At 45.8% G+C, this 25412-nt stretch overlaps 1 protein-coding gene across 2 annotated transcripts in view; it reads right to left on the bottom strand.

Moving 5' to 3' along the window:
• The window catches only part of SARDH (sarcosine dehydrogenase), an 82045-nt gene that overhangs the window by 32477 nt on the left and 24156 nt on the right, over positions 1 to 25412 (bottom strand). For both annotated transcript variants that reach the window (XM_081339930.1, XM_081339929.1), the window contains 3 exons: positions 17754 to 17854; positions 12915 to 13019; positions 9860 to 9989 (listed from right to left, as the gene is read on the bottom strand). In XM_081339930.1, the coding sequence (XP_081196056.1) occupies positions 9860 to 9989; positions 12915 to 13019; positions 17754 to 17854 (336 nt within the window). The remainder of the gene's footprint in view (positions 1 to 9859; positions 9990 to 12914; positions 13020 to 17753; positions 17855 to 25412) is intronic.

Below are 25412 nucleotides of genomic sequence, written 5' to 3' on the forward strand. Positions count from 1 at the left end.
AAGGAATTTTTATCTCTGTTAGGAACTACCCAAGGACTGACATCTAGTCATCACCCTCAGGGTAATGGGCAATCGGAAAGGGCTAACTCTGTACTTGAGCAATATTTAAGATGTTATGTACATTTTCAGCAGAACAATTGGACAGACCTGCTGCCTTTCGCAGAAGTGGCATATAACAACGCAATTCACTCCAGCACAGGTTACACTCCTTTTCAAGTAGCCACAGGCCAGAGCTTCAACCCCATACCCGATCTAACCCCAAAAGAACCGGTAATTCCAGAACTAAAGGAATGGATTGCTCAGTTACAATACACCTGGCCTATTGTCAGAAAAGCATTAACAGAGGCTAGATTAGCACACAAGACACAGGCAGACAAGAAAAGATCTGATCCCACACCGTTCAAGGTGGGAGAGATGGTATATCTGTCTACAAAATACCTTAAGTCTCTCCAACCCTGTAAAAAACTAGGACCAAAATACATTGGACCTTTTCCAATTAAAAGAATCATAAACCCAGTAACAGTTGAATTAGAACTGCCTAAAAATCTTAGACGAATACACCCAATCTTTCACTGCAGTCTAATAAAGAGAGAACAACAATCTCCCCTACGAACAAAAATTCCACCACCACCACCTCCCATCATGGTGGAAGGAGAACAACATTTCGAGGTGAAGGAAATTCTGGATTCCAGGAAACATCATGGAACAACTCAATATCTAGTGGCTTGGAAACACCTCCCCTCCTCAGAAAATGAATGGGTCAGCAAACACCACGTTAAAGCACCAAAGCTGCGTAAGAGATTTCATACAGAATATCCAAACAAACCGAGTTAACATTTACACGTTTTTTTTTCTTCTCTTTCCTTTCTCCCCCTACAGATGGACACATCTTTCTTCTAAGGAGAGCGGACTGTCATAAATGGAATGTTTCAAACATATCCCATGGATTCTGCCATCTCCCGAAGAGAAGAGGATAGATGTGTATTGAACCGGCAATAGGCATTTCAAAGGAAAGGAGAAGCCTTTTGAACTGGGGAAACAAAAGGGGGGGCTAGCATCTGGTTTTTGTCACGGTAGTCAGCAATAAACAAAAGGATCCTAACTTCCTTTTTCCCACGAGATGGATGATACGAGAGGAAGGATGGGGGACTGACCAAATGGGGATTAAGGGGGGGGTTAAACCAGGAACTCTTTATAAGGGTCTACATCGTGGAAATATTAAGCCCTGTCTCATTTCCTACAACCAAGCATGTCATAGTAAAGATTTCTTTTGGACTAAGATTTGGCTCCAAGAGTTTTTGTCTTCCTAAGACGTGGTTTGGGGTGGGTCCTGACACTCCCTCTCTGTGCAGAACCCAAATCTCACCCCCCTTACTGGATTCTGCCATTCCCAAGGAGGGAAAGAGAAGACAGGGCTGTTAATTGCCCATCTCTATCCCTTAGATGCAAGGTTTGTTTATTCAGCCTGCCTGGAGCCCATCACAAAAGACCAGGGAAGAAACTCTGTGAACTAAGAAGAACAGAGAAAGAGGGTGGGGGAATTCTGGTTTGTATCTCCGATGGGAATGTGAAGGGGAGGAAGTAATAATGTTGAAAATGTACTGGTGGTTCTCTTTTCCCACGAGGGTTTTGACACCTGAAACTTGACTGATCCGGGACTGACCGAATGGACTGAGGGGAGGGTTTTTTACTCGGGGACATTTTAAAAGTATCAATCTGCGACACAGTTTCCAGATTCTGTCTATCCTATCCACTGTCATCTATGTTTTAGTAAAAGTTCTTGCTTGGACAAACTTGTCTCCAAGAATTTTTCTTTCCTAAGATGTGGATTGGAGTGGGTTCTGACACTTTTTGAGAAGAACCATGCAGGCCTGAGGCTCAAACATGAGGTCTACTCTGAAGAAGCACCAGGCAAAAGGCAGGACTTCACAGTGAAAAAGTGATGCTTCTTGTAAAGGCAATACCAGTGTCAGGTCAATGCATAAGGGAACAATCTGAAGAATGCCATGATGCAACTAATGCAACAACCAGGACAGGACAGGACAAGAGCCATAGTGGCGCAGTGCAGGCTAATTCAGCTCACTTTCAGCAGTTCAATTCTCACCCACTCAAAGTTGACTCAGCCTTCCATCCTTCCAAGGTCCATAAAATGAGGACCCAGATTGTTGGGGACCATATGCTCACTCTGTAAGCCCTGTGAAGTGGTATATAAGTCTTATTGCTATTGCTATTTGCTTCAACCTGTGGCAACCCAGCAACATGCAGCTTGGCCCTGCTCCTGGGTTCCAGGAGAGCTTGCCAGAGATACGAGGGAGAGATGCTTGCTGCATTCCACATTCCTTTTGCAGGCCAAGCAGCCTCTTGCCTATTCTTCCCACTTTGATTAAAAGAGGGGAGAAGAGAAAAAGAATTAGAACAATAACTTAGGCTTATCAGGATACTGATTATGAAAATCTAGGGACTCTAACATGTCTAGAATCTACCCACTCATTCTGGCCAGTAGGAAAGTCCTTCCACGCCACTAAATACTGAAGGTTCCCCTTCTGTCTATGATAATCCAGAATTGTTGCACTTCGAAATGTTGTTCACCCTCTATCATTACAGGTTCAGGAACAGGGAGAGGAACTGGTCTAAGGGGTGAGGAAACCTCATGTTTTAATAAACTGCAGTGAAAAATGGGATGGACCCAGTGAAGTGACTTTGGCAAGTCTAGCTCCACCGTAACAGGATTGATAAGGCATTTAATGGGGAAAGGCCCCAGAAACTTTAATAGCAATTTTTTAGACGGTTAAAGTGAATGGGTTCTAGATATGTTAAAGTGCCTAGATTAGTGAAACATTTTAATAATAATAATCAGTGCTTTTTTGTAAAAGAAAAAGGTGCCGGAACTCGCACATGTCATACAACCCGCTTTGCCTACCCTACAAGGTTCCATCCAAAAAAGGTGCCGAAACTTCGTTCTGAGCATTCTATGAGGAAAAAAGCCCTGATAATAATAATAATAATAAGTTGGAAGGTACCTTGGAGGTCATCTAGTCCAACCCACTGCTCAGGCAGGAAACCCTATACCATTTCAGACAAGTGGCTGGCCAGTCTCTTCTTAAAAACTTCCAGTGTTGGAGCATTCACAGCTTCTGGAGGCAGGTTGTTCCACTGGTTAATTGTTCTAACTGTCAGGAAGTTTCTCCTTAGTTCTAGGTTGCCTCTCTCCTTGACTAGTTTCCATCCGTTGCTTCTTGTCCTTTTAGGTGCTTTGGAGAATAGCTTGACTCCCTCTTCTTTGTGGTAGCCCCTGAGAACACTGCTATCATGTCACCCCTCACCCCTCACAATTCCAGCAACCATTCCCTTATATGTTTTAGCCTCCAGTCCCCCAATCATCTTTGTTGCTCTTCTCTGTACTCTTTCTAGAGTCTTGACATCTTTTTTACATCGTGGTGACCAAAACTGGATGCAGTATTCCAGGTGTGGCCTTACCAAGGCATTGTAAAGTGGTATTAGTACTTCACGCGATCTTGATTCTGTTAATGCAGCCTAGCACTGTGTTGGCTTTTTTGGCAGCTGCAGCACACTGCTGGCTCATATTTAAGTGATTGTCCACTAGGACTCCGAGATCTCTCTCACAGTTGCTACTATTGAGCAAGGTACCACCTATACTATACCTGTGCATTTGATTTTTCCTGCCTAAATGTAGAACCTTACTTTTTTCACAATTGAATTTCATTTTGTTAGATTGTTATAATTCACTTTCTTCTCTCCCCTGTTTTTTTGCAGGTTTAATCCCTCTCTTTTGGGATGGCAGCATGTGAGGTACACTTTTTCAGGTGCCCTGCCATTCTGGTGGAGGGGGGAGAAGGACGCTTTGGGGACGCATTCTTTGCATACTTTCGTTTTTGCTGTAATACTGTAGCTGCCTGAGAATTAAGGAGAGGGGTCATCTTCGGAGACAGAACGGACTCCCTCCCAGCTGGTTCCAGCCTGACTCCAAGGTCGCTGTGCCCCGAAGATGAACTGTTATCTATTCTGTGCTTCAGTGTTCTCAAAACAACATTGCAGCATTGCATTGGCAGCCGGTGGACTGGTCAGGGGGGTTGGGTCTCAAAGTGGGAAGAATAGCATGGTACTTTGCACTACAATGTCAGATTCCACTCAACTTTACTGCAACCACTGTTTCTCAGTAAAAGTTCTTTTGATTAACCACATGGCACCAAGAGTTGTACTTTCCTGAGAGGGAAAGCTGGGGCAGGTCCTTACATTAAGCGGAATCTGCAATAGTAGTCAACCTGAAAAGGCACCCACCTCTACCGTGGGGACCGTGCAAGGAATGTCGACACAAGGCAGCGACCAAGAGGAAGCTGAGTGCTGGAGAGAAGCCTCTGCCAAGACTAACCCCACAGCGGATCTTTTAACTGCTGTGGTAGTTTCTGAATGATAGGCTTTTGCATCCTGAACCGGTCGAGACAGATAGGTCCTGGCAAGGTGGTATCTTCTTTTGCTGTCTGTAGCTGTGTAAGGTCATCAGAAAATTCCCACAGCTTGCAAAGTTCACTGATACTGATGTCAGGGAATTTGTAGGTACAATCCAAGAACGAAGACTCCATCAATGTAGGTGTGCCATACTGCTGATCGAGCCTATCCCAGGCTCGTTGAAGGGAAGTGTCTGGGTTACCTAGTTGGGATGAGTAAATGTTCTGTACTACTTCTGCAGATCCTGGTCCAAGCCATGCTATCATATATCCGAGCTCTTCGGCTGGCTGCAACCCTTCGTCGCAAATGGTATTCTTGTGCTGTATCAGCTTACACTTTCTGGCCCTTCCAGATTGTGCATGGAGGTAGCGCCTGTAAAGCTTCAGCTCTTGCTGCTATCTCTGCTGCCTCACGTTTGCGCTGTAAAAACTCAAGGCTGGCCTGAGCTTTGGCCATTTCTTCCCTTTGTTTGGCCACACATAGAGCTGCTTTGGCCTCCAGTTTGGCCATTTCTTCCTTTTATAGTTGCTCTGCTTTTGCCACACGTAGAGCTGCTTTGGCTGCCGCAGCATCAATTCATGCTTTTGCAGCTTGAGTGGCAAAGCTCTCTGCCCTTGAGACTCAGGACAAATGGCTATGATGAGCAGATGCTTTGAAGTATGGGAGGAGCTGAGACAGAAGATTGCTGTGACACGCTGGTACACGCCTCAGACCGTTGTGACTTGGGATGAAAGCATGAGCCTGAGACAGAAGATTGCTGTGACATGCTGGTACACACCTCAGACCATTGTGACTTGGGATGAAAGGACGAGGCTTTCTTAGAGGAGTGAGAGGAAGCTACATGTGACCGCTGGGATGGCACATGTGAATGATGGGTCACCTTGGACTCAGCCCTTCGCCTGAAGATCGGCGTGGGGGAGGTATTTACTACTTTGAAGGAACTTCTGATGCTCCTTGTTTATCAGCTTGAGGTATCGTATTTCCTCTTTGAGTGTTGCATCTCCTAGCTGCGACTGGATGTCTATGAGGCGGTGTTCCCAACCTGTCCATTATATGTCCATATCCTCCTCCATATCCTCTTCCAATGAGTGAATGCGCTTGGGAAAAGGCTCATCTTTGGACGCTTCGCAGAGTTTCTGCAACTTCTCCAAGGATTTTTCATGACATTGATGGAACCTACCGTATCTCAATTCTCCATCAGGCTCAAGCGCATGGTTTCAGTAGGCTTTCTTTGATGCCTCAGTCATAAGGTTTCTGAGATGTTTCTGCCTTTTCTAAATTTTGGACATCAGGTTCTGCACACAAGTTGAGGTTAGTTAGATGGACCAGCTCTTCTGGCACATTAGAGGGCTCTGCCATTAGGGGAGAGTTAGAGGATTTCCTGGACATTTTAAAGGACTTCAGTAAATTTTACTCATTGACCACCAGGGTGCGCTGTTTGCATTAAAGACTTCACTAAAATTCAGTCTTTGACCACCAGGGTGTGCTGTATGCAGATAAAGACTTCAGTAAAATTCACTCTTTGAACACCAGGGTGCGCTGTATGCTGGTAGCATAAATACAAGCCTGTTGTTTGCAGATTAGCCACCAGAGGGCACCGCACCTAGTCTACACTTAGAAACAATGGCTGCTGCCGTTTCCCCTCTGATGAGGATTGCCAGGCTGACTCTCCATTTCTGGAATTTCTCTCGGTTTTTTACATGCAGAGTGGTCTGGCTAGCTGTCATGCAAATAAGCAAGAGTCTGGGGTAATCTCTTAGTCAAGGCAAGCAGAATTCTTTCACTTTGTGCGAAGATACAATCTGTTTTCGCTGGGAAGGCAATTAGCTCTCTTTACTTTGAGCATAATTACTTGTTTTCAGTTGGAAAGGCGATTTTTTTCTCTGGGAAGGTGATTTATCCCTCTTTTTACTGGGAAAGTATAGCCACTTTTTATTGTTCTGACTTACACAGCTGCTTTTGCTATGATTCAGACAGATAAACTCCACAGATGGATTTATAGAGATTATTTAATTCATCAGGCATTCTAAACATTAACTCACAGTTATTGCAGAGATTCTTCTGAAATACATTTCATAATCTATCCCATCACACAGGAAAAAAGAGGTTAATTCTCCCATGTTAGATGGAGCGGAAAAGCCCCGTGGCTTTGTGGCTGGAATTCATTACAAGACATGCAGCCCTACATGTATGCAGGAAACCCAGGTATCCCCAAATGGAAGTCCCTCCTAGTGGCCAATCCAAAACACAGATGTGACCAAGTAACTAAAAACTACATTTCCCAGAAGGCTATCCCTTAGGGGGACATTTCTTAATCCTAGAATAGCTACTTGTTCTACCAGCACAAGGGGGGTTCCTGCGGGATATAAATGGAATTAAAATAAAATAAATAAATAATAAAACTCAGTGGCTTGATGCAGACATCGCCAGTTGCTCCACAGAAAATGCAAGCACTGCAAAGGCAGAGCTGCGGGGGGAGGAGGGGGCTTCCCACGAATGGGCTCATCCTTGTCTCTCCTATGCCCCGCCCTTCCTTCCTGAAGTCAAGGCATTGGGCCTCTGCCTCTCCAGTGCTACTTTATGGCAGTGTGGGCTTCTTTCCTAGTCCCAAAACAAATGCCAGGTGTCTTGTCATTTTTTTGGTCTTTTTATAGCTTCTGTTAGCTCCATCATTGTTATTTTCTCATTTAACATGTTTTTAAAATTCTGTGAAATCTTTCATAGGTTAGCATTTTCTATACTCTATATTGCCTTGTTTTTCCCTGGGTAATTTCTTTTTTATCATAAAGTATTTCATAAAATTCTTTAATTATTTTTTTATCATATCATCTTGGTATTGAAGATTGCCTTTCACATCTTGCAATTTATTTATCTGTTTTTTGTCTCTTTCTTTTTTCAGTTTAGAGGCCAATCATCTACCTGGCTTATTAGCATTTTCAAAAAAGTTTTGTTTTGCTCTTTTAATTTGTTGGGCCATTTATTCAATGTCTATTAAATTTAATTTGTGTTTTATTATCTCCATTTGTTTTTTAAGTGTCTCTTTGTAGTTCTAATTCTAATTTCGTCAATTCTTCCTTTAGCTTCATTTCTTCTTTTTTTCCCTTGTTCTTTTTTGCCATGTAAGTTACAGGTAATCCTCTAAAATCCTCTTTTTAGATGCGCAGAAAGCTTTTGATAATGTCAGCTGGCAATTTATGGTACAATTAAGCTATATGGACTTTGGAGAAAACTTTATAAATGTAATTAAAACAATTTACCATTAGACAAATGGCTAAAATAATTGTAAATGGAGATTTTACAGAGAATCGTAATATTAAAAAAGGCACAAGACAAGGATGTCCACTATCTCCATTATTATTTATTTTAATTCTAATAGTGCTGAATAGAAATGTCAGACAGGACCCAGAAATTAAAGATATGGAGATAAAAGATGAAAAGTATAAATTACAAGCATTCGCTGATGATTTGGTATTTACATTAGAAGATCCCTTAGAGACAAGCCCTAAATTATTGACAAAGATTGAAGAATTTGGAGAAGTAGCAGGATTGAAAATAAACAGAGATAGTTAAAAAAAGGATAGTTAAAAACCTTACAAAAAAATCAACTGTCAGAAAAAACAGATCTCCAGATAGTTAAGAAAGTTAAATATCTGGGGATATACTTAACTATTTTAAACTACTAAAATAAATAAAATCAAATTTGGAAAGATGGAAAAATTTACAATTATCAAACTTGGGAAGAATAGCAACGGTGAATATTCCACCAAAACTACTTTTCCTATTCCAAACAATACCTATAAATTACAGGGGGGGGGGAATTTATGAGCTAAATGCATTGATTTTGAAATTTATCTGGTAAGGGAAAAAAGCCAGAATAAGACTGAAATTACTACAAGAAGCGAAAGAAAATGAAGGATTTGGGCTACCAGACTGGCTTCTATACTATCAAGCAGCTGTGTTAACATGGTTAAAAGAGTGGATAACCCTTAGACACAAAAGACTACTACGCATATCTAAAGAGACATGACCTACAACTTGGATGGCATGCTTTTCTATGGTATGGGAAGAACAAAATCCATAAATACTTTCAAAATCACTATATAAAAATGCCTTACTTCTGACATGGGAAAGGATAAAAATGAAAATGTATATGAAAATACCAGGGTGGATCTTGACAATGGAAGCGTTTGTGCACCCAAATTTAATCAACTATGAGAAACTTGTGACATACAGAGACATTTTGAATACTGACGGGAAATTACAAACAAGGACTAGAAGAACAGGACATTGAGCTATCATGGTGGCCACACCTGCAAATGCAAATGAGATACAAAAAAGATGCTAAAACGTATGTTTTTTATAAAAATCAAAGTGTTTGACCAGATACTATTGTCATCAGATGAAAATTTTTTGTTAAATCTGAAGATGGATAAATCTGAATAAAATAAATAAATGAACAAGATGAACTTGGGCAAAAATATTTGGGCACAATGTAGAATTAGAAAAATGGCAAAATTTGTGGAAAAGAAACTATAAAATAACAAGGGCAGCTACTTATAAAGAAAAACTATATAAAATGTTTTATAGATGGCATTTACCACCTGCAAGATTAGCAAAAATGTTTAAAAACATGTCTAGTAATTGTTTGAAATGTAGGAAAAAGCCATGCATGTACTATCACCTTTGGTGGACATGTCCTAAAGCAAAAAAAAATTGGTCAAAAATACACATGTGGTTACAGAAAATATTAAGAATACATGTAGATTTTAAGCCAGAACTATTTCTTCTAGGTATAATTACAGAGAACTATGATAAAAATGTATATCTTTAGTATCACATGTATTAACAGCAGTGAGAATTACATTTGCACAGTATTTTAAAAATGAAGAAACACCATCAGAAGAAGATATAATTAGGAAAATTTTGGATTGTGTGGAAATGGACAGGCTTACATTGAAAATGAAAGGGAAAGACGATACAGAATATTTTCAAACATGGGATAATTTTTAGAAATGGCTAAAAAAATGAAATAGAGTGTAGAAATGGAAGTTGTATTACTATTAATGTTGAATATGTGAACCCAGTAAACATGTTGTTTATTAAGCACTAAAGATTTGCAACTATAAAAAATTAATAAAATTTCTGTATATAAAAAAGAACGGAAAAGTCTCCCAGCAACATCAGCAAGTAGATGGTTTCCTAAAAAGGGGGGGGGCTACTCAAGCCGAAAGATGAAGTACCCAACCTTCTGTGCAGCTTAATTCCATAACTTTGTGACAGTGGTGAAGAATTACAAAAAAAAACCCACCAGTGTTTACCAAAGCCACCACCCATAAATGTGACTGTGAAGATTTAAAAAATCATGTTGAAGGAGATGTCTGGGGGTCCTTACCTGGTCCACAGACAGTTGATTTAATTCCAGTTTTCTCCAGGACTGGGACTCGGTTGATAGCACCATCAATATGCTGTGTAAATACATCCCAGTCCAGATTGAAGAGACCAAAAGCAAAATTGTCCAACCTCTGGAAAAGCAAAATACGCATTGCAGACATTAGGCACTGATTACAAAATGTCAGCCATCAAACGACTGACACCATAGACATGGTGGCAAATAACAGATCAGATTCTCCCCCTGCTCCCGGCTTTTGAGCCACACGTTCTCCTCCAAACTGTTTCTTTCTTGCTGCCTGAACTCAGCACCATTATTGAGATCACCTCTATCCACCAGGAACTTTGCTGGTGGAATAAGTCACAGGGCTGGAAGGGACCTTGGAGGTCTTCTAGTCCAGCCCCCCGCTCAAGCAGGAGAACCTATACCATCTCAGACAAGTGACTGTCCAGTCTCTTCTAAAAACCTCCAGTGATGGAGTGCCCACAACTCAGTGAGACAAGCTTTTCCATTTAATAAAAAAAGGTAAAGGTTCCCCCACACATGCGTGCTAGTCATTTCCAACTCTAGGGGCCGGTGCTCATCTCCATTTCAAAGCCGAAGAGCCAGCGCTTGTCCGAGGACGTCTCCGTGGTCATGTGGCCGGCATGACTAGACGCCAAAGGCGCACGGAACGCTGTTACCTTCCCACCGTAGTGGTCCCTATTTTTCTACTTGCATTTTTATGTGCTTTCGAACTGCTAGGTTGGCAGAAGCTGGGACGAGTAACAGGCACTCACTCTGTTACACGACACTCAGGATTCGACCCGCCAAACTGCCGACCTTCTGATCGACAAGCTCAGCGTCCTAACCCACTGAGCCACCACGTCCCTGTTCCATTTAATAATTGGTCTCAATGTCAGAAAATTTTTCCTTCCTTCTAGGTTGGATCTCTCTTTAACAAGCTTCCACCATTATTTCTTGCCCTGCCCTCAGGGGCTTTGGAGAACAAGTCAGCCTCCTCATCTCTGTGACAGCCCCTCAATATTGGAAGACAGTTATCATGCCCCCCCCCAATCCTTCTCTTCAATATGCTAGACATGCCTAGTTCCCTCAACTATTCATCATACGATTTAGCCTCCAGCCCCTTAATCATCCTCGTTGCTCTTCTCTGCAGTCTCTCCAGGCTCTCAGCATCATGGTCACCAGACCTGGACGCAATAATATTCCAAGTGTGGCCCCAGGTCAGCTCTTCCTAGTATCCTGAATGTCCACCATTCTCCCAGACTCATTGGAGACCCAGAACCTTGGAATCGAGGTGCGTTTCCTGGATTGGGAAAAGGCTCTGCACAGAGAGCAACAAATGCAGCTGCCCTCATTTGCTTTGCCTTTGCCCTGGTCAGAAGAGTTTGCCCTGGTCAGAAGAGTTTGCCCTCAAAGGGAGCCTTTGCCCTCAGGCATCAGCCCGGAGCTTCAGGAAAGAAAAGGACCCTTGAGCCTCTGCTTCCCTGCTTAAACCTGGCCTCTCTGATCAGTCAGATAAAGCAATGGCCTGCTAATCTGTGATTAAATCAACCGTTCACCATTAATATTCATGCAAGAAGCCATCTGGCCATCCTGCATCTTCTGCAAATCAGTGCCACGTCACAGCACTTGATTCCCACCGAATGGCAGGCCGGGGGCCAAGACTGCTCTTCACCTCGAGGAAGGGGGGCAGGAAAGGTGGGCCAGGCCTGCAAGCAAAGGTGGGTTGTTGTGCAACCCATATTCTATCTGGCATATAACAGGAACACACAGGGAGCCACCCTGATACGCACGATAGACGGGACACTGGCTACTAGAAATGTGGCTCTCTGTCCCCAGGTCCAATCCATCCCATGTTCCCCAACCTGAGCTCTTCCAAACCTTTGGGGGAAGAGGAGGAAGTAGAGGAGCAAAGCATCTGCCTTGTGTGCCAGTTACCCCCTTTCCTGGATAAAAAGGCCTGTCCGGTCACTCCTGCTCTGGCCTTCTCCCATTTGGACTACTGCAACATGCTCTACATGGGGCTTCCCTTAAAAAGTATCCAGAAGTTTCAGCTGGTAAAAAAGGGGGGCAGGAGAGCAATTTTTGGCATCTAAAGAAGGCACATGTAGCACCTCTTGTATGAGCTGCACTGGGTGCCGGTCTGTTTGAGGGTCCAATTCCAGGTGCTGGTTATTACCTATAAAGCTCTACCATGGAACCGGCTTCCTCCCACTACATCAGCCCATTCCACGTGGTCAGGCAGGAGGTCCAGGGAGAGAGCCTTCTCTGCCATTATCTCCATCTTGTGGAATATCCCCCCCCCCGGAGGTGAGCTGGACCACCCCCTCTGCTAGTCTTCAGGAAAGGGGTGACAGCCTGGCTCTGCGGCCTTGCTTGGTGTGGGCAGACGAGCAGGTGGCCTTGGGGCTTGTTAGCCCCCTGAAAGCCCTCCCTTTGCCTTTTGATTTTTAACAGGGCTTAATTATTTTTGCCTCCCTCTAAAAGAGTATAATTTTGAAATTTTAATTCTAACATTGTTAGAATTAAAGGTTGACTCAGCCTTCCATCCTTCTGAGGTCGGTAAAATGGGGACCCAGATTGTTGGGGTCAATATGCTCTGTAAACCGCTTAGAGAAGGCTGTAAAGCACTATGAGGTAAAAAGGTAAAGTCGTTTCCGACTCTAGGGGCCGGTGCTCATCTCCGTTTCAAAGCCGAAGAGCCAGCGCTTGTCCGAGGACGTCTCTAAGTGCTGTTGCTGTTGTAATTGTATATACTGCAAATTAATAAATAAAAAGCCAACGTGAGAGGCAAAGAGGGCCGAGGGCTGCACACAGCAACTGCCCAGTGAGACCCTCCCCTTCCCCAGCATCCTCTCCTCTGCTTGCCAGGGAGCGAAGCTTTCGAAACCAAGGGGTAAATCTGGAATGTCTTTGCGGATGTGATTTTTTTTACGTGCCTCAAAATCTCCTCCTGAACACCTGGCTTAGCACCCAGCCCCACCAACACAGACCCCCACCCAGCTTCTGCATCATTAGCACTTCCTCCTTGTGATTCCTTACAAACACAACTCACCTCCTCACAGAAGACGGGGTTTGACTCATAGCCACCCACAGAAAGGGCATCACCTTGGAGACGCAAATAAACGGAGGCATCGTGGTCTCGAACATTCGGCATGTTCTAAAAATACCCAGAGAAAATCACTTGTCAGCCTCAAAAAGGCTCCGGGTCAGCATTTTCACTGGGAGGGGAGCTCTCTCGGCTGCCTCCGGTCCCACCTCACACCAAGAGAGCCAAGGAGGTGAAGGGCGGGCCCCTTGCCGGCTGCAGACCGAGAGACCCACTAATCTCAGGCCACGCGGAGGATACCTTTGGAGTTTTGCCTGCAGTCTCCCATCCTGTGGCTTCCACTGAGGGAGGAGCACGCTGGGGCTCCTTCCTCTCTGTCCTCCCCTCCGGAATGGCTGGGAAAGAAGGGCAAAGGGTCCCGGGCCTCTCTCTTCAAGCACCAATGCTGCTGCTGCTGCTGCTGCCTTCCAAAGGATCCCCTGCTGAAGACCAGCTGATCCTAAGGCCAAGAGGATCCCCTCCTCTGGGACCACCGAGAGAGCCCCTCTCTCCTCAGGGTGGCTGCCAGGATCCTGTCCCTTCCACCTGGGCAGTCTGGGAGCTACAGGGCAACCCTGAAGGGCCAGGCAGGGAAAGGCGTTACAGAGCCCTCCAGAGCCTCCAGGTTGGCATTCACTCCTGAGCTTCAGCTGAGAACCTTTCTGGGTCCCCCTTTTTTCAGCACTGGGCAAGATTATTGCTTTCCTGCATATCTCCAAGGAATGCGCAGCTCCCAAATTAGGACTGGTGAGTTTAAACAGCAGCCCAAGTGAGTCCTGCCTTGGCGATGCAACCTCAGGTAATGAGGAAGGCCAATCGTGCCAACTTTTATCCCTCACGGGTGCTGCCAGGGGTGATGGAGGATGCTTTAGGATGCATCTACCTGAGGTTGCCGGCAGGAGGTGAGCCCTGATGGATGAGAATGGACAAGAACAATAGATTACTGAATAACAGAGTTGGAAGAGACCTTGGAGGTCTTCTAGTCCAACCCCCTGCTCAAGCAGGAAACTCTACACCATTTCAGATAAATGGCTATCCAATCTCATCTTAAAAGTCTCCAGTGTTGGAGCACCCACAACCTCTGGAGGCAAGCCATGCCACTGGTTAATTGTTCTTACTGTCAGGAAATTCCTCCTTAGTTGTAGGTTTGTTCTCGCCTTGATACGTGTCCATCTGTTGCTTCTTCTCCTGCCTTCTGGTGCTTTGGAAAATAGGTTGACACCCCACCCCCACCCCGCTCTTCTTTGTGGCAGCTCCTCAAATATTAGAACACTGCTATCACGTCATCCCTAGTAGACATACCCAATTCCTGCAACTGTTCTTCGTATATTTTAGTCTCCAGCCCCTTTATTATCTTTGATGCTCTTCTCTGCACTCTTTCCAGAATCTATATTGCAGCAACGAAAACTGAATGCAGTATTTCAAGTGTGGTCTTACCAGCGCAGCATAAAGCACTTGGCATGATCTTTATCCGATCCCTCGGTTAATGCAGCCTAGGACTGCATTGGCTTTTTTGTGGCTACAGCACATTCTGGCTGATATTTAAGTGATTGAGGTCCCGCTCACAGTTACTACTATTGAACCAGGTACCACCTATTGTGTTCCTGTGCATTGGGTTTTTCTTGCACTGAACACAGTCCTCATTCAAGGGAAACTCCTTCACGTAATCCTCCAAGTCTGGAAGTTGGGCTGTGGGCCTTGCAGAGCTTCCCCAGGGGAGGCTCTCCCAGTCCCAGGTGGGTGCCCTGCCCATCCTCTGAGGCTACAAGCTGAAGCTCTGCAGGGTCTGGGATGCTCGCCCATCTCCGCCCTCCCCACCCTTTTGTGGAGACCCTTGAGCAGCCTTGGAGGGCCCTCTAGTGGCAGAGTCTGGATCTCCCGCAGGCAACCCTCTTCAGGGCCATCATGCCTCTTCAAAACTGTTTCCTCTAAGAATTTTTTCAAATATTCTTACTATATTCTTCTGAAACATGCATTATACATTCTGTATTTTAATATTGGTGTTTGCACAGTATACACTAATATTCTGATAACTTAGATCACTGAACACAGAAAAAGGCATATCAATATTAATGATTTAAAATGCCAATGTTAATAGACATAAGATTATTTTGCTTTTTCATCCATATAACTATTATATGGATGAAAATTATTTTGATGCCAACAAGGGTTTCTGTGTTAATTAACGATATCCCTACTTATTACTGGTGCACGTTGAAGAAAAATAAAGCAAATCTGACAACTGACTAAAAAGAAAAAAGTAAGAGGGGAAGAAGCTCTTCTAAGTCCCTCTTTTTGCTTTTGTGCTAATTCATAATATTAACAAAAATTTAGGCACCCTTAGAAACTAAGCTGCATATTTTGCATGCTGTATAATATGTTGTTTTTACATGTGTACCCAATGTGGTAAAATGTTCCTATCTATCTTGATATCATTGAGTTGCACACCATCTCCAAAACATTTTACACCAATTTTCTTTTAAGTTGTAGCTTAAAGTAAATTTTATAGATTTTGTTCACAAATGTTCCCATTGTTGTACTATTTTTTATTTTTCATCTATTTTATATACTTAAAAAATCTCTGCATCATATCTGAGTAAATATATGTGCCCTAATAAATGGTATTGGTTTTGTGCAAACATTTCAAATTCTGTCATTTTGTCTTAATGTCCTTTTTTCAGTCTTAATGAATGATTGTATCCTTCCAGTAATTTGTCAATACAACAACCATGGTATATTCTGGTCCTCAGAATATTAATCTATTTAATCTATTCACTGACTCTGAATGAACCATGTCTCCATATGTAATTACATTGTTCTTTCTGTAATTATCTCCAGCAGGGAAAGCATTTATAGGAGAAGCTAAAGATGAAATTGTTGACCTATCAAACGTTGTCTAGTAATATGTCCTTTTAATCCACCTGTGAGGTCCATTGGCTAAGCCAGCTCCTTCCAGTTTTTCCATGCTCTTTGGGAATTTTATGCACTCTGTTCTCCATGACCAGCAACTTGCTTTATCGTGCAATTTAAAGTTTGGAAAGACAAGACCACCTCTCTCTTTGGAATCTTTAACTGAGTCTTTTCCCATTCCATAAGAATTTGCTGAGTGCTTCTTGTTGTTTCTGCCTTTCTTATGACTCTTTCTGAGATTTTGATTGGCACCTTTTGGAGCCAATGGTAAAATTTATCTCAGTATGGACAGAGCTCAGGGCTGAAATGTCTCTGAGCTTGATGGTTTCCTTGAAGACATTATCCAACATGACGGTGTTACCTAGTTTGGTTACTGAAGCTGCTGCAAGAAAACAACGAAGCTCAGAGCACCGTGGACCCCTCATTTATCCAGGGCAATACATTCATTTAGATAATGCGACTAATTCTACCCAAGACGGCTTTAGATACCTCCACCTTTCCATGTTTTTTTTAATTTCTTGCCATAATTGAACAGTCATTTTGATACAATTCTTCATAGATATCCTGTCAGAAGCAGGCCAGTATATTTTGATGAGTGAGCTGATAGTCAGATTCTTTCTGCAAGAGTCATTTTTCCCTGCATTAAATATCTTGTGATTATTTTTGTTTTTTGAACAGTGATTTCATATCCAAAACTGTGAAGTGTTTTCATTTTATTGCCTTTTGTAATTCTGTGATGCTTAGTACTACGTCCCTGGTTCAGGAGGAGGAGGAGCTCTCTTGATTCTGAGGCTGTATTTCTAAAGATGCCAGTTAGGAGAGCCATTGCCCCTTTTTGTCCACCTTCAGTGTGATTCAAGACATTGGTTTTCCTCACCCCATGCAGGTGTTTGCATTGTCCCTGGACGTTAATCCTATCTGCCATCTGCCATTGTTCTAGCTGGCTGGAATCCTCCTGAATCTGCCATTGTCTTCTATTCCCCCCATCCTTCAATTAGATGGAAAAAATCCAGAAGAGGATTGGGAGACCCTGCTGGGGAACAGAGCACATGAAAAGCATCTGGATGTCTTGGTGGATTACAAGTTGAAAAAAGGTAAAGTTGACCTTTGGCTGAAGTAAAACATCGAAATCAAGAGCAATCATCAAACCTCTGTCTTCTATGTTGCTTATACCACATCATTTTAGGGTTTGATGCTGAGAAACTGAAGTGTGTCCAGAGGAAAACAACCCAAATGATAAAAGAGCGTGGAATAAAAAGACGTAAGGGTCTCAGAATACAGAATCTTAAGAGTTGGAAGGGATCTTGCAGGTCTTCTAGTCCAATCCCCTGCTCAGGCAGGAGACCCTATGCCATTTCAACAGAGTCAAGATCACATGAAGAATTAGTAGTGCTTTATAAAATTTTAATAAGACCACACCTGGAATACTGCATCCAGTTTCATAGAAACTGGATTTCACAGAGTTTTCGTAGAATACTTTCTGATTTTCTATGCTTCCAAATTTCTGGGTAAACGTTAAAGCTACGGTATGTGTTACATTTGAAAAAAAGTATTGCTGCAAGCAAGGTTAAGTACGAAAACTTCTTCCTGCCCAGTCAATAGCGGGAAGCAGACAGGAAGCCAGATGAATAGGCAGGAAAATTCTCTTTTGTCCCCCATCATGGAGTCACATTTATAGTTCAGGGAGAGATGGCAATCCTACACTGAGAAGGAGGGGGGACCCTCTGAGCTGCATGTGCAATGAGTGTGACGAAGGGTGTGCTCTCCCACTAGGCAAAGATGCGTAGGATCAAGGGAAGACACCCGAATCACTCACAGCACCTCTGGCTACTAACATTTGTATCTGCCCACCAGGACAGAAGCTCCCCCGAGAGTCCCCCCTCCCGCCAGACTGACCTGGATCCCCTCGATCTTCTCTGTCACCACATAGGCATGGTGCATGGCCACCAGGGGCACCTGGACGCCAGCCATTTCCCCCAGGGCTTGGGCCCACACACCTGTGGAGAAGGAAAACAACTGCCATCATCGAAAGGTCGGGGGGGGGGGCTTGGCTTTGAAGAGGAAGCAGGGAAGGGGAAGCCAGAGAACGAACTTGGCCGGGTAACCCTTGCAGAAAAAAGTACTTAGGTCAAGCCAGCCATCTTCTCTCCTCTGCTGACTAGGCCATGGGATGGAAGCTGAAGAGAGCCCTCTCTCTGTCCTGCCACATCAACACCCAGGCAGTAAACAAGGGGAGCAAATCAAGGTTTTTACACCTGCTGCAGGTAGAAACTCAACTCCTAATTGGAAGGGAAAATAAAGGGACTTGAGAAAAGGGTTGCTCCACTGAAAAGCCTCAGGGAAGAAAAAAATTGCCCGGACAGAACAGGTGGCCAGGCTGCACTGCTAAGACCACACTTGGAATACAGTAATGCATCCTGTATTATATGTGATTATCAATACTGTTTAACAAAGATTCGCGAGTCAGCCCTGTTTGACAGCTGACAGCCGCACACACGGTTTTCGTTGACAGCTCCACACGCGGCTACAGTTGACAGCTGAGTTTGACAGCTGCACACACGGTCCGCGCGGATTGGAAGGAGCTGAAATGGCAGGAAGTATTCTAAGACGGATTGGCTAGCCTCTTGCTGACATCCCTATATAAGGGGGAGATTGTCCCCTTGTTGTTCGTTCCTGTGAGGCAAATAAAAAGAGCTGTTTGAACTTTAAGCCTGCTGTCCTCCTTCTTACTGGAACCCGCCGGGAATAAAACAACTGGCGACGAAGGTGGTGCTGCTTCACGACAATAGAGCGAAGTCACGAGCTGACTAGTCACCGAGCGAAGTCACTAAGGGAAGTTAATTCCCGTACTATCGTGAAGCAGTTAAGACCGGGACAGCATGGCAGCAGTCGGTCAAATCAAAGAGTTTGACCTAAAATACCCAGAACGATGGGAGACACACCTGGGTCAAGTCGAAGGGTACCTGCTGTTCAACAGAATAACAGATGACCGCATGAAAGCTGCGGCCCTACTTTGCCTCAGCGGCACACCCGTGTACGATGTCACGGCTGGCCTCTGCAATCCTGACCGTGCCGTGCCATATGCCGAACTAACGGACAAGCTGAATAAGCATTTCGTGCTGACCCGGTCAGAGCTCTACTGGCGTCTCCGATTCACCCAACGCACTCAGAGGCCCGATGAAGCGGCCAAAGATTTCATTGCAGCCGTCCGACACGCCGCACGCTGGTGCCACTTCCCGGACCTAGAAGACAGGATCCGGGACCAGATCATCCTCGGACTCTCGGACAGGAGACTCCAGAGGAAGATAGTCGCTAAGCCAACCTTAAGCCTCGCTGAGGTACTCAGCGAGATCCAAGCTTACGAGGCCACCCGCGATGAGCATCAAGAATGCCCTACCAATGGGGCCAACAATTCTGTACATCACTGCCTGCACACTGACAGCGATGAAGAAATCACGGCAGCCGACAATGAAATCAATATACTCCAACAACAAAATACAAAGCAACAGACACAACGATTCGATAGACGGGGCCCTAACAAGCCACCAACTCCCCGCACGCCAAGCTCAGGACAACGATGTGCAAGCTGCGGGGCATCTCACCCACGGGCATCCTGCAAATTCAGGAACGCCCGGTGCCACGAATGCGGGGAAACGGGCCACATCCGTACCGTCTGCCGCAGCAAGAACCGTGCCAACATCAATGACCTGGACTCCTCTCTGCCAGGTAGAACCAAATTCCCCTCCCGGGACGCAGAGCCCCCAAAGCCCTTAGTGCAAACCACAAATTGGCTGGGGAAACCAGATAACCGGTTAAAAATCCACCACCTACTAAGGCCCAAAATTAGAATCAAGGTCCAATTACAAGGTATTCCATGTGAGATGGAAGTGGACTCTGGGTCCTCCGTCTCAATAATTTCGATGAACACCTTTCAAAAAATTCGGGGACTCAGCAAAAGGAGAATTGTGCTTAAGCCGACCTCCATGCAGCTGGCGGATTTTCAGCAGGCCCCGATAAAAATTAACGAAATCGCCACACTATATGTGCAATATAAAAATTTCCAGGGACCCCTACAAGTCCTGGTGGCCCGGGGCAGTGGGGCTAGCCTAATTGGCCTAAATTGGTTCCAGGCCCTAGGAATTTGGATAGGAGGAGTCCACAACACTAGGCCCAAAAGCCAGCCCCAATGCCTCGCATCCGTCTGCAAAAAGTTTGCAGACGTCTTCGATGGCACATTAGGTAAATACCAAGGGCCCCTGATATCCCTTAAACTCAAACCCCAAGTCCTGCCCATCCGCATTAAAGCCCGAAGGGTTCCATTCGCCCTCAAAAAGAAAATCGAGGACGAACTGGAACGCCTAACTAAACTAGGGGTATTGGAACCTGTAGAGGGAGGAACTTGGGAGACCCCTATTGTCACCCCCCTTAAACCTAATGGTTGATTATAAATCCACCCTGAACCGGGCCCTGAACCCCCATGCTTACCCTGTTCCTGCGGTAAAGCATGTCCTCTCGGCCATTCAGTCCGGCGCCATCTTCTGTAAGCTGGATCTCGTGCATGCTTACTTGCAACTCCGTCACCAGCGAGACCACAGATGCGCAGACAATAGTTACCCACCGCGGGGCATTCAAAGTTCACAGACTTCAATTTGGCATTTCAGTCGCACCAGGGATTTTTCAAGAAATCATGGAGCGCACCCTGAAAGCCATCCCGGGGGTGTGCCCGTATTTCGACGACATCTTAATAGCCGGGGAAAACGAGGCAGAACTAGCAGGACGATTGGAAACCGTTTTAGACAGATTCCGAGCCGCAGGGTTAAAATTAAAAAAAGAAAAGTGCTCCATCGAAGTGAAATCCACAGAGTTTCTTGGATTTCACATAGATGCTCAGGGAATTCACCCCACTGAATCAAAGGTTAGGGCAATTAAACAAGCACCAGCACCCCAGAACAAAGCGGAATTGCAAGCCTTTTTAGGGCTCTTAAATTTTTATCATTCATTCCTTCATCACAAAGCAGCCAAAGCAGAGCCCTTGCACAGACTGTTAGATAAAAACACACCGTGGCAATGGACCTCTTTCCATGAAGCGTGCTTCAAGGAACTAAAAGAATTACTGTCCAGTAATTCAACAATAACCCATTACAATGAGCATAAGCCCCTATGCTTAGCGTGCGATGCCTCACCATATGGGGTTGGCGCCGTACTCAGCCATTTAGAGGAGGGGGGAAACCAGAAACCCATAGCATTCTATTCCAGAACCCTAACTAAAGCAGAGAGAAATTACGCCCAGATCGACAAGGAAGCACTCGCTATTGTCGCTGGGGTTAAAAAATTTCATGATTATTTATATGGTCGAGAATTTACGATTTTCACAGACCACAAGCCTCTATTAGGACTTTTTATAGTTGACAAGCAAACCCCCCAGATCCTGTCCCCGAGAGTCCTACGCTGGTCCACTTTCCTGTCAGCTTATACCTTCAAATTAATACACAAACCGGGTAGGGAAATGTGTCACGCAGACGAGTTAAGTAGGCTTCCCATTCTTGATTACGACCCAGACCCCGCTCCGGGGGGACAAATCCTAGCCATCAACGACTTACCAGATTGCCCTCTTCAGGTTAAAGACATAGCATCAGCTACAGCCTCTGAAAAAATTCTGAGCAGAGTCTTAGCATGGGTAACTTCGGGCTGGCAAAACCACTGCCCAGGCACCGATTTCCAAGCATTTTACAATAGAAGGACTGAACTTTCAACACACCAGGGATGGGGAAGCAGGGTAGTAATTCCCGAAAAATTTAGAACCAAAACTCTCTTAACATTACATGAAGGTCATCCTGGCATAGTTAAAATGAAAGCCTTGGCCAGAAGCTATTTATGGTGGGTATAGACAGGGACATTGAGAATTATGTTGCAGGCTGTTACCCATGCCAGCAATCCAGACCAGGACCCCCCCATGCACCACTGCACAAGTGGGAGCCCTCGCAGAGACCCTGGGCAAGAATCCATATAGATTATGCCGGACCCTTCCAAGGACAGCTGTTCCTCATAGTAGTGGACAGCTATTCCAGGTGGCTAGAGGTTGTCCCCATTAGGACTCTCACCTCAGCCAGCACAATACAAGTGCTTAGGGGGCTCTTCGCTACGCACGGTCTCCCAGACGTTATAGTATCTGACAATGGCCCGCAATTCACTTCTGCTACTTTCCAGATCTTCAGAAAATCCAACTTAATTAAGCATGTCACCACGGCTCCCTTCCGGCCAGCGACTAATGGCCTGGCAGAAATTATGGTACGGACCACCAAAGACTCTTTGCGGCGGATCATCTCAGGAGACTGGCACCAGCGGCTTGCACAATTCCTGCTCGCACAGCACTCACCCCCCTGCACAACTACTGGCAAAAGCCTGGCAGAATTACGCTGGGGGCGTCGACTAACAACCAAGCTGGACAGATTCCACCCCGACAGGGTAACTACTGCACCCGAGCTACCACCCCTACCATGACAATTTAACCCAGGTGATCTTATCTGGGCTAGGAATTTTGGCCAAGGGGACAAATGGCTGCCTGGGACAGTTATTCTGCGCACGGGACCAATTTCTTATTTGGTTGAGGGGTAAGGGGGCCGACAAATGAGGAGACACCTCAACCAGCTTAGAAAACGAGGACTGAGCAACCCTGAACCGGCGGCAGATCCAGTCGCAGCAGACCCCATTTACATCACCCCCAACACCGCAGAATCAACACCGCCCGAAAGGAACAGGAGCCGCCCAGACCCCGAAAAAACGCCAAGCACCCCGGCAAGCCCGGCAGCCGAGCCAGCAGAGACTATCTCCCTCCCCAGGGAGGAAGCGTCGTACCAACCTCTCCGATGCTCCAACCGAGAAAGAAAGCCGCCTGCATACCTACGAGACTATGTTTGGCTGAAACCCCAGGGGTAGGCCAAATGAACATCTACACACAGCCATTATAATGTAAATAAGTTAAATGGTTACTTATGGGGGGGAAGGGATGTATTATATGTGATTATCAATACTGTTTAACCAGCTACAGTTGACAGCTGAGTTTGACAGCTGCACACATGGTCCGCGTGGATTGGAAGGAGCTGAAATGGCGGGAAGTATTCTAAGACAGGGATTGGCTAGCCTCTTGCTGACATCCCTATATAAGGGGGAGATTGTCCCCTTGTTGTTCGTTCCTGTGAGGCAAATAAAAAGAGCTGTTTGAACTTTAAGCCTGCTGTCCTCCTTCTTACTGGAACCCGCCGCGAATAACACACATCCAGTTCTGGTCACAGCACAAAAAAGACGCTGAGACTGTACAAAGAGAACAGAGAAAAGAGAACAAAGGTGACCAGGAGGGTGGAGGTTAAAGCATACAATGAACAGTTGCAGGAACTGGATCTGTCTACTCTAACCAAGAGAAGCGCTAGAGGTGACATGATAGCAATCTTCCAGTACTTGAGGGGCTGTCAGAGAAAAAACGGGGTTGACCTATTCTCCAAAGGACCTGAGGACAAGACAAGAAGTAGCAGGTGAAAGATTATTAAAGAGAGATCCAACCTAAAACTACGGAGAAATTTCCTGTCAGTGAGAGCCATTAATCAGTGGAATGGCTTGCCTTAGAAGTGGTGGGTGCTCCATCACTGGGGGTTTTCAAGAAGAGACTGGACAGCCATTTGTCCAGGGTGTGAAGACCTCCAAGGGCCCTTCCAACCCTGTTTTTCACAAAATAAGACCCGGTCTTATATTATTTTTGCCTCCAAAAGAGGCATTAGGCCTTATTTTCGGGGATGTCTTATATTTTTTGTGACACCTGCTTTGCCTCGTGGTGGCGGCACCAACAGCCCCGTCCAGCAGGAGACCACGTGGCACATCATGCTGCTGCTCTCACAATGAGGCAAGGCTGGTGAGGGAGGGGGGAGGTGCCCCACACACCCTGCACCTGCTTACTTCAGGGGCCGCCCCCAGCCAGGCCATTTCTTGCTCAGCGACCTTCCTTTTCACTCCCCTCCTGAACCAGACTGCCATGCTACGGAGGATGAGCAGGGTAGGCCCAGTCCCCCTCCGCCATTTCAGAGCCAGGGGGGAGTGACGGCAAGGCTGTGCTGCCACTGTGTGCCGCTGGAGGGGATTTCTTTGCACTTCGCCCCACAGATCACCTGCCTGGCAGCAGCAGCCGCCTTCTTCTCCTCCACCAACTCTCCGTGGCTTGGGATGTGACTGGGCGGCGCAAGCCTCCCCACCGCCTGCCTCCGCCAACCCTCCGTCACCACCACTGGGGAGAATGGAGAATGGGGAGGGAAGCGGTTCAGTCAGACGTTCCAACTTCACAAGATCTTTTTTTTTCCGCTAGAAGTTCGGAAGGTTTAGTCCCACAAACTTCCGTTTCCCTGCGGCAGGAGAGACACGCAACAGAGCTGGAGAGCAGGTTAGCGAAGAAATGCTTTCAGGAAGAGAGAGCTGGGCAGCGGTGCGCCAAACTCCACGGGGGAGAAAGGGCAGAAAATGGGGCTGCCATTTCCAGAATGGAGAAGGGAGACATGGGGCGATGCAGGGCGGCAAGCAAGTGCTCTTCTCTGCTCTGCATCGCTGCATGGAGCTGCTCCCCTCCCCGTCCTCCGTTCTCTCCAGGGCTGGCGGAGGGAGGTGGCAGGGGAGGCTTGCGCTGCCCAGTCATGGCCCAAGCCATGGGAGAGTTGGCGATCTGTGGGGCAAAGCGTGAAGAAAGCCCCTCCAGCGGCACACAGAAGCAGTGGAACCTTTTGCGTCACTCCCCCCTGGCTCTGAAATGGCAGAGGGGGACTGGGCCTATCCTGCCCATCCTCTCTAGCATGGCAGTCTGGCTAGGGAGGGGAGTGAAAGGGAAAGTCGCAGAGCAAAGAATGGCCTGGCTGGGGGGGAGGGGGTCCCTGAAGCAAGCGGGTGTGGGGCACATGGGGCAGCTCCACCCCCACCTGCCTCACCTCGTTGTGGCGGCAGCAGCGCAAGACGTGTTCTTCTGTCCCCTTGTGGCAGAGGGGTGGGACCAAGTGGGTGAGGTCCTAACTAGGGCTTATTTATGGGGTAGGGCTTATATTATACCCATCCCCCAAAATTAGGATAGGTCTTATTTTCGGTATGTTCTTTACAACTTCTTGGCATCTTGCCATCTTCACCAAACAACTGTGAATCTTCTTTCTCTCCTTTTTCATGTTGTACAAATCTAAAGACAACAGTGATTAGCTCAGTCTCCACCACAGATTCTACCTGGTTCTTCACAGATCCAGGCTTCCATGCAGAAATCCAAAAGTTCTCACATTTTTTGATAAGGAACTCAGAGTTGACCCCCCTTTTCTTTGTGGCAGCCCCTCAAGTTTTGGAAGACTGTTTGAAGAGTGTCTGGAAGCTTCAGCTGCAAAATGCAGTGGGGCAAGCTCTGAAATGTCACACATTTTGTTGTTGTTCTGCAAGTTGCACTGGCTGTGCCTAGGTCCAATTCAAGGGGCTGGTTTTGGCCTTCATAGAGCCAGATTATTTGTGGGGCCATCTTCACCAATTACTTCTGCCCATCCCCCATGA

This window comes from Vipera berus (assembly GCF_964194415.1).
Source record: "Vipera berus genome assembly, chromosome: 15".
Taxonomy (NCBI): Eukaryota; Metazoa; Chordata; class Lepidosauria; order Squamata; family Viperidae; genus Vipera; species Vipera berus.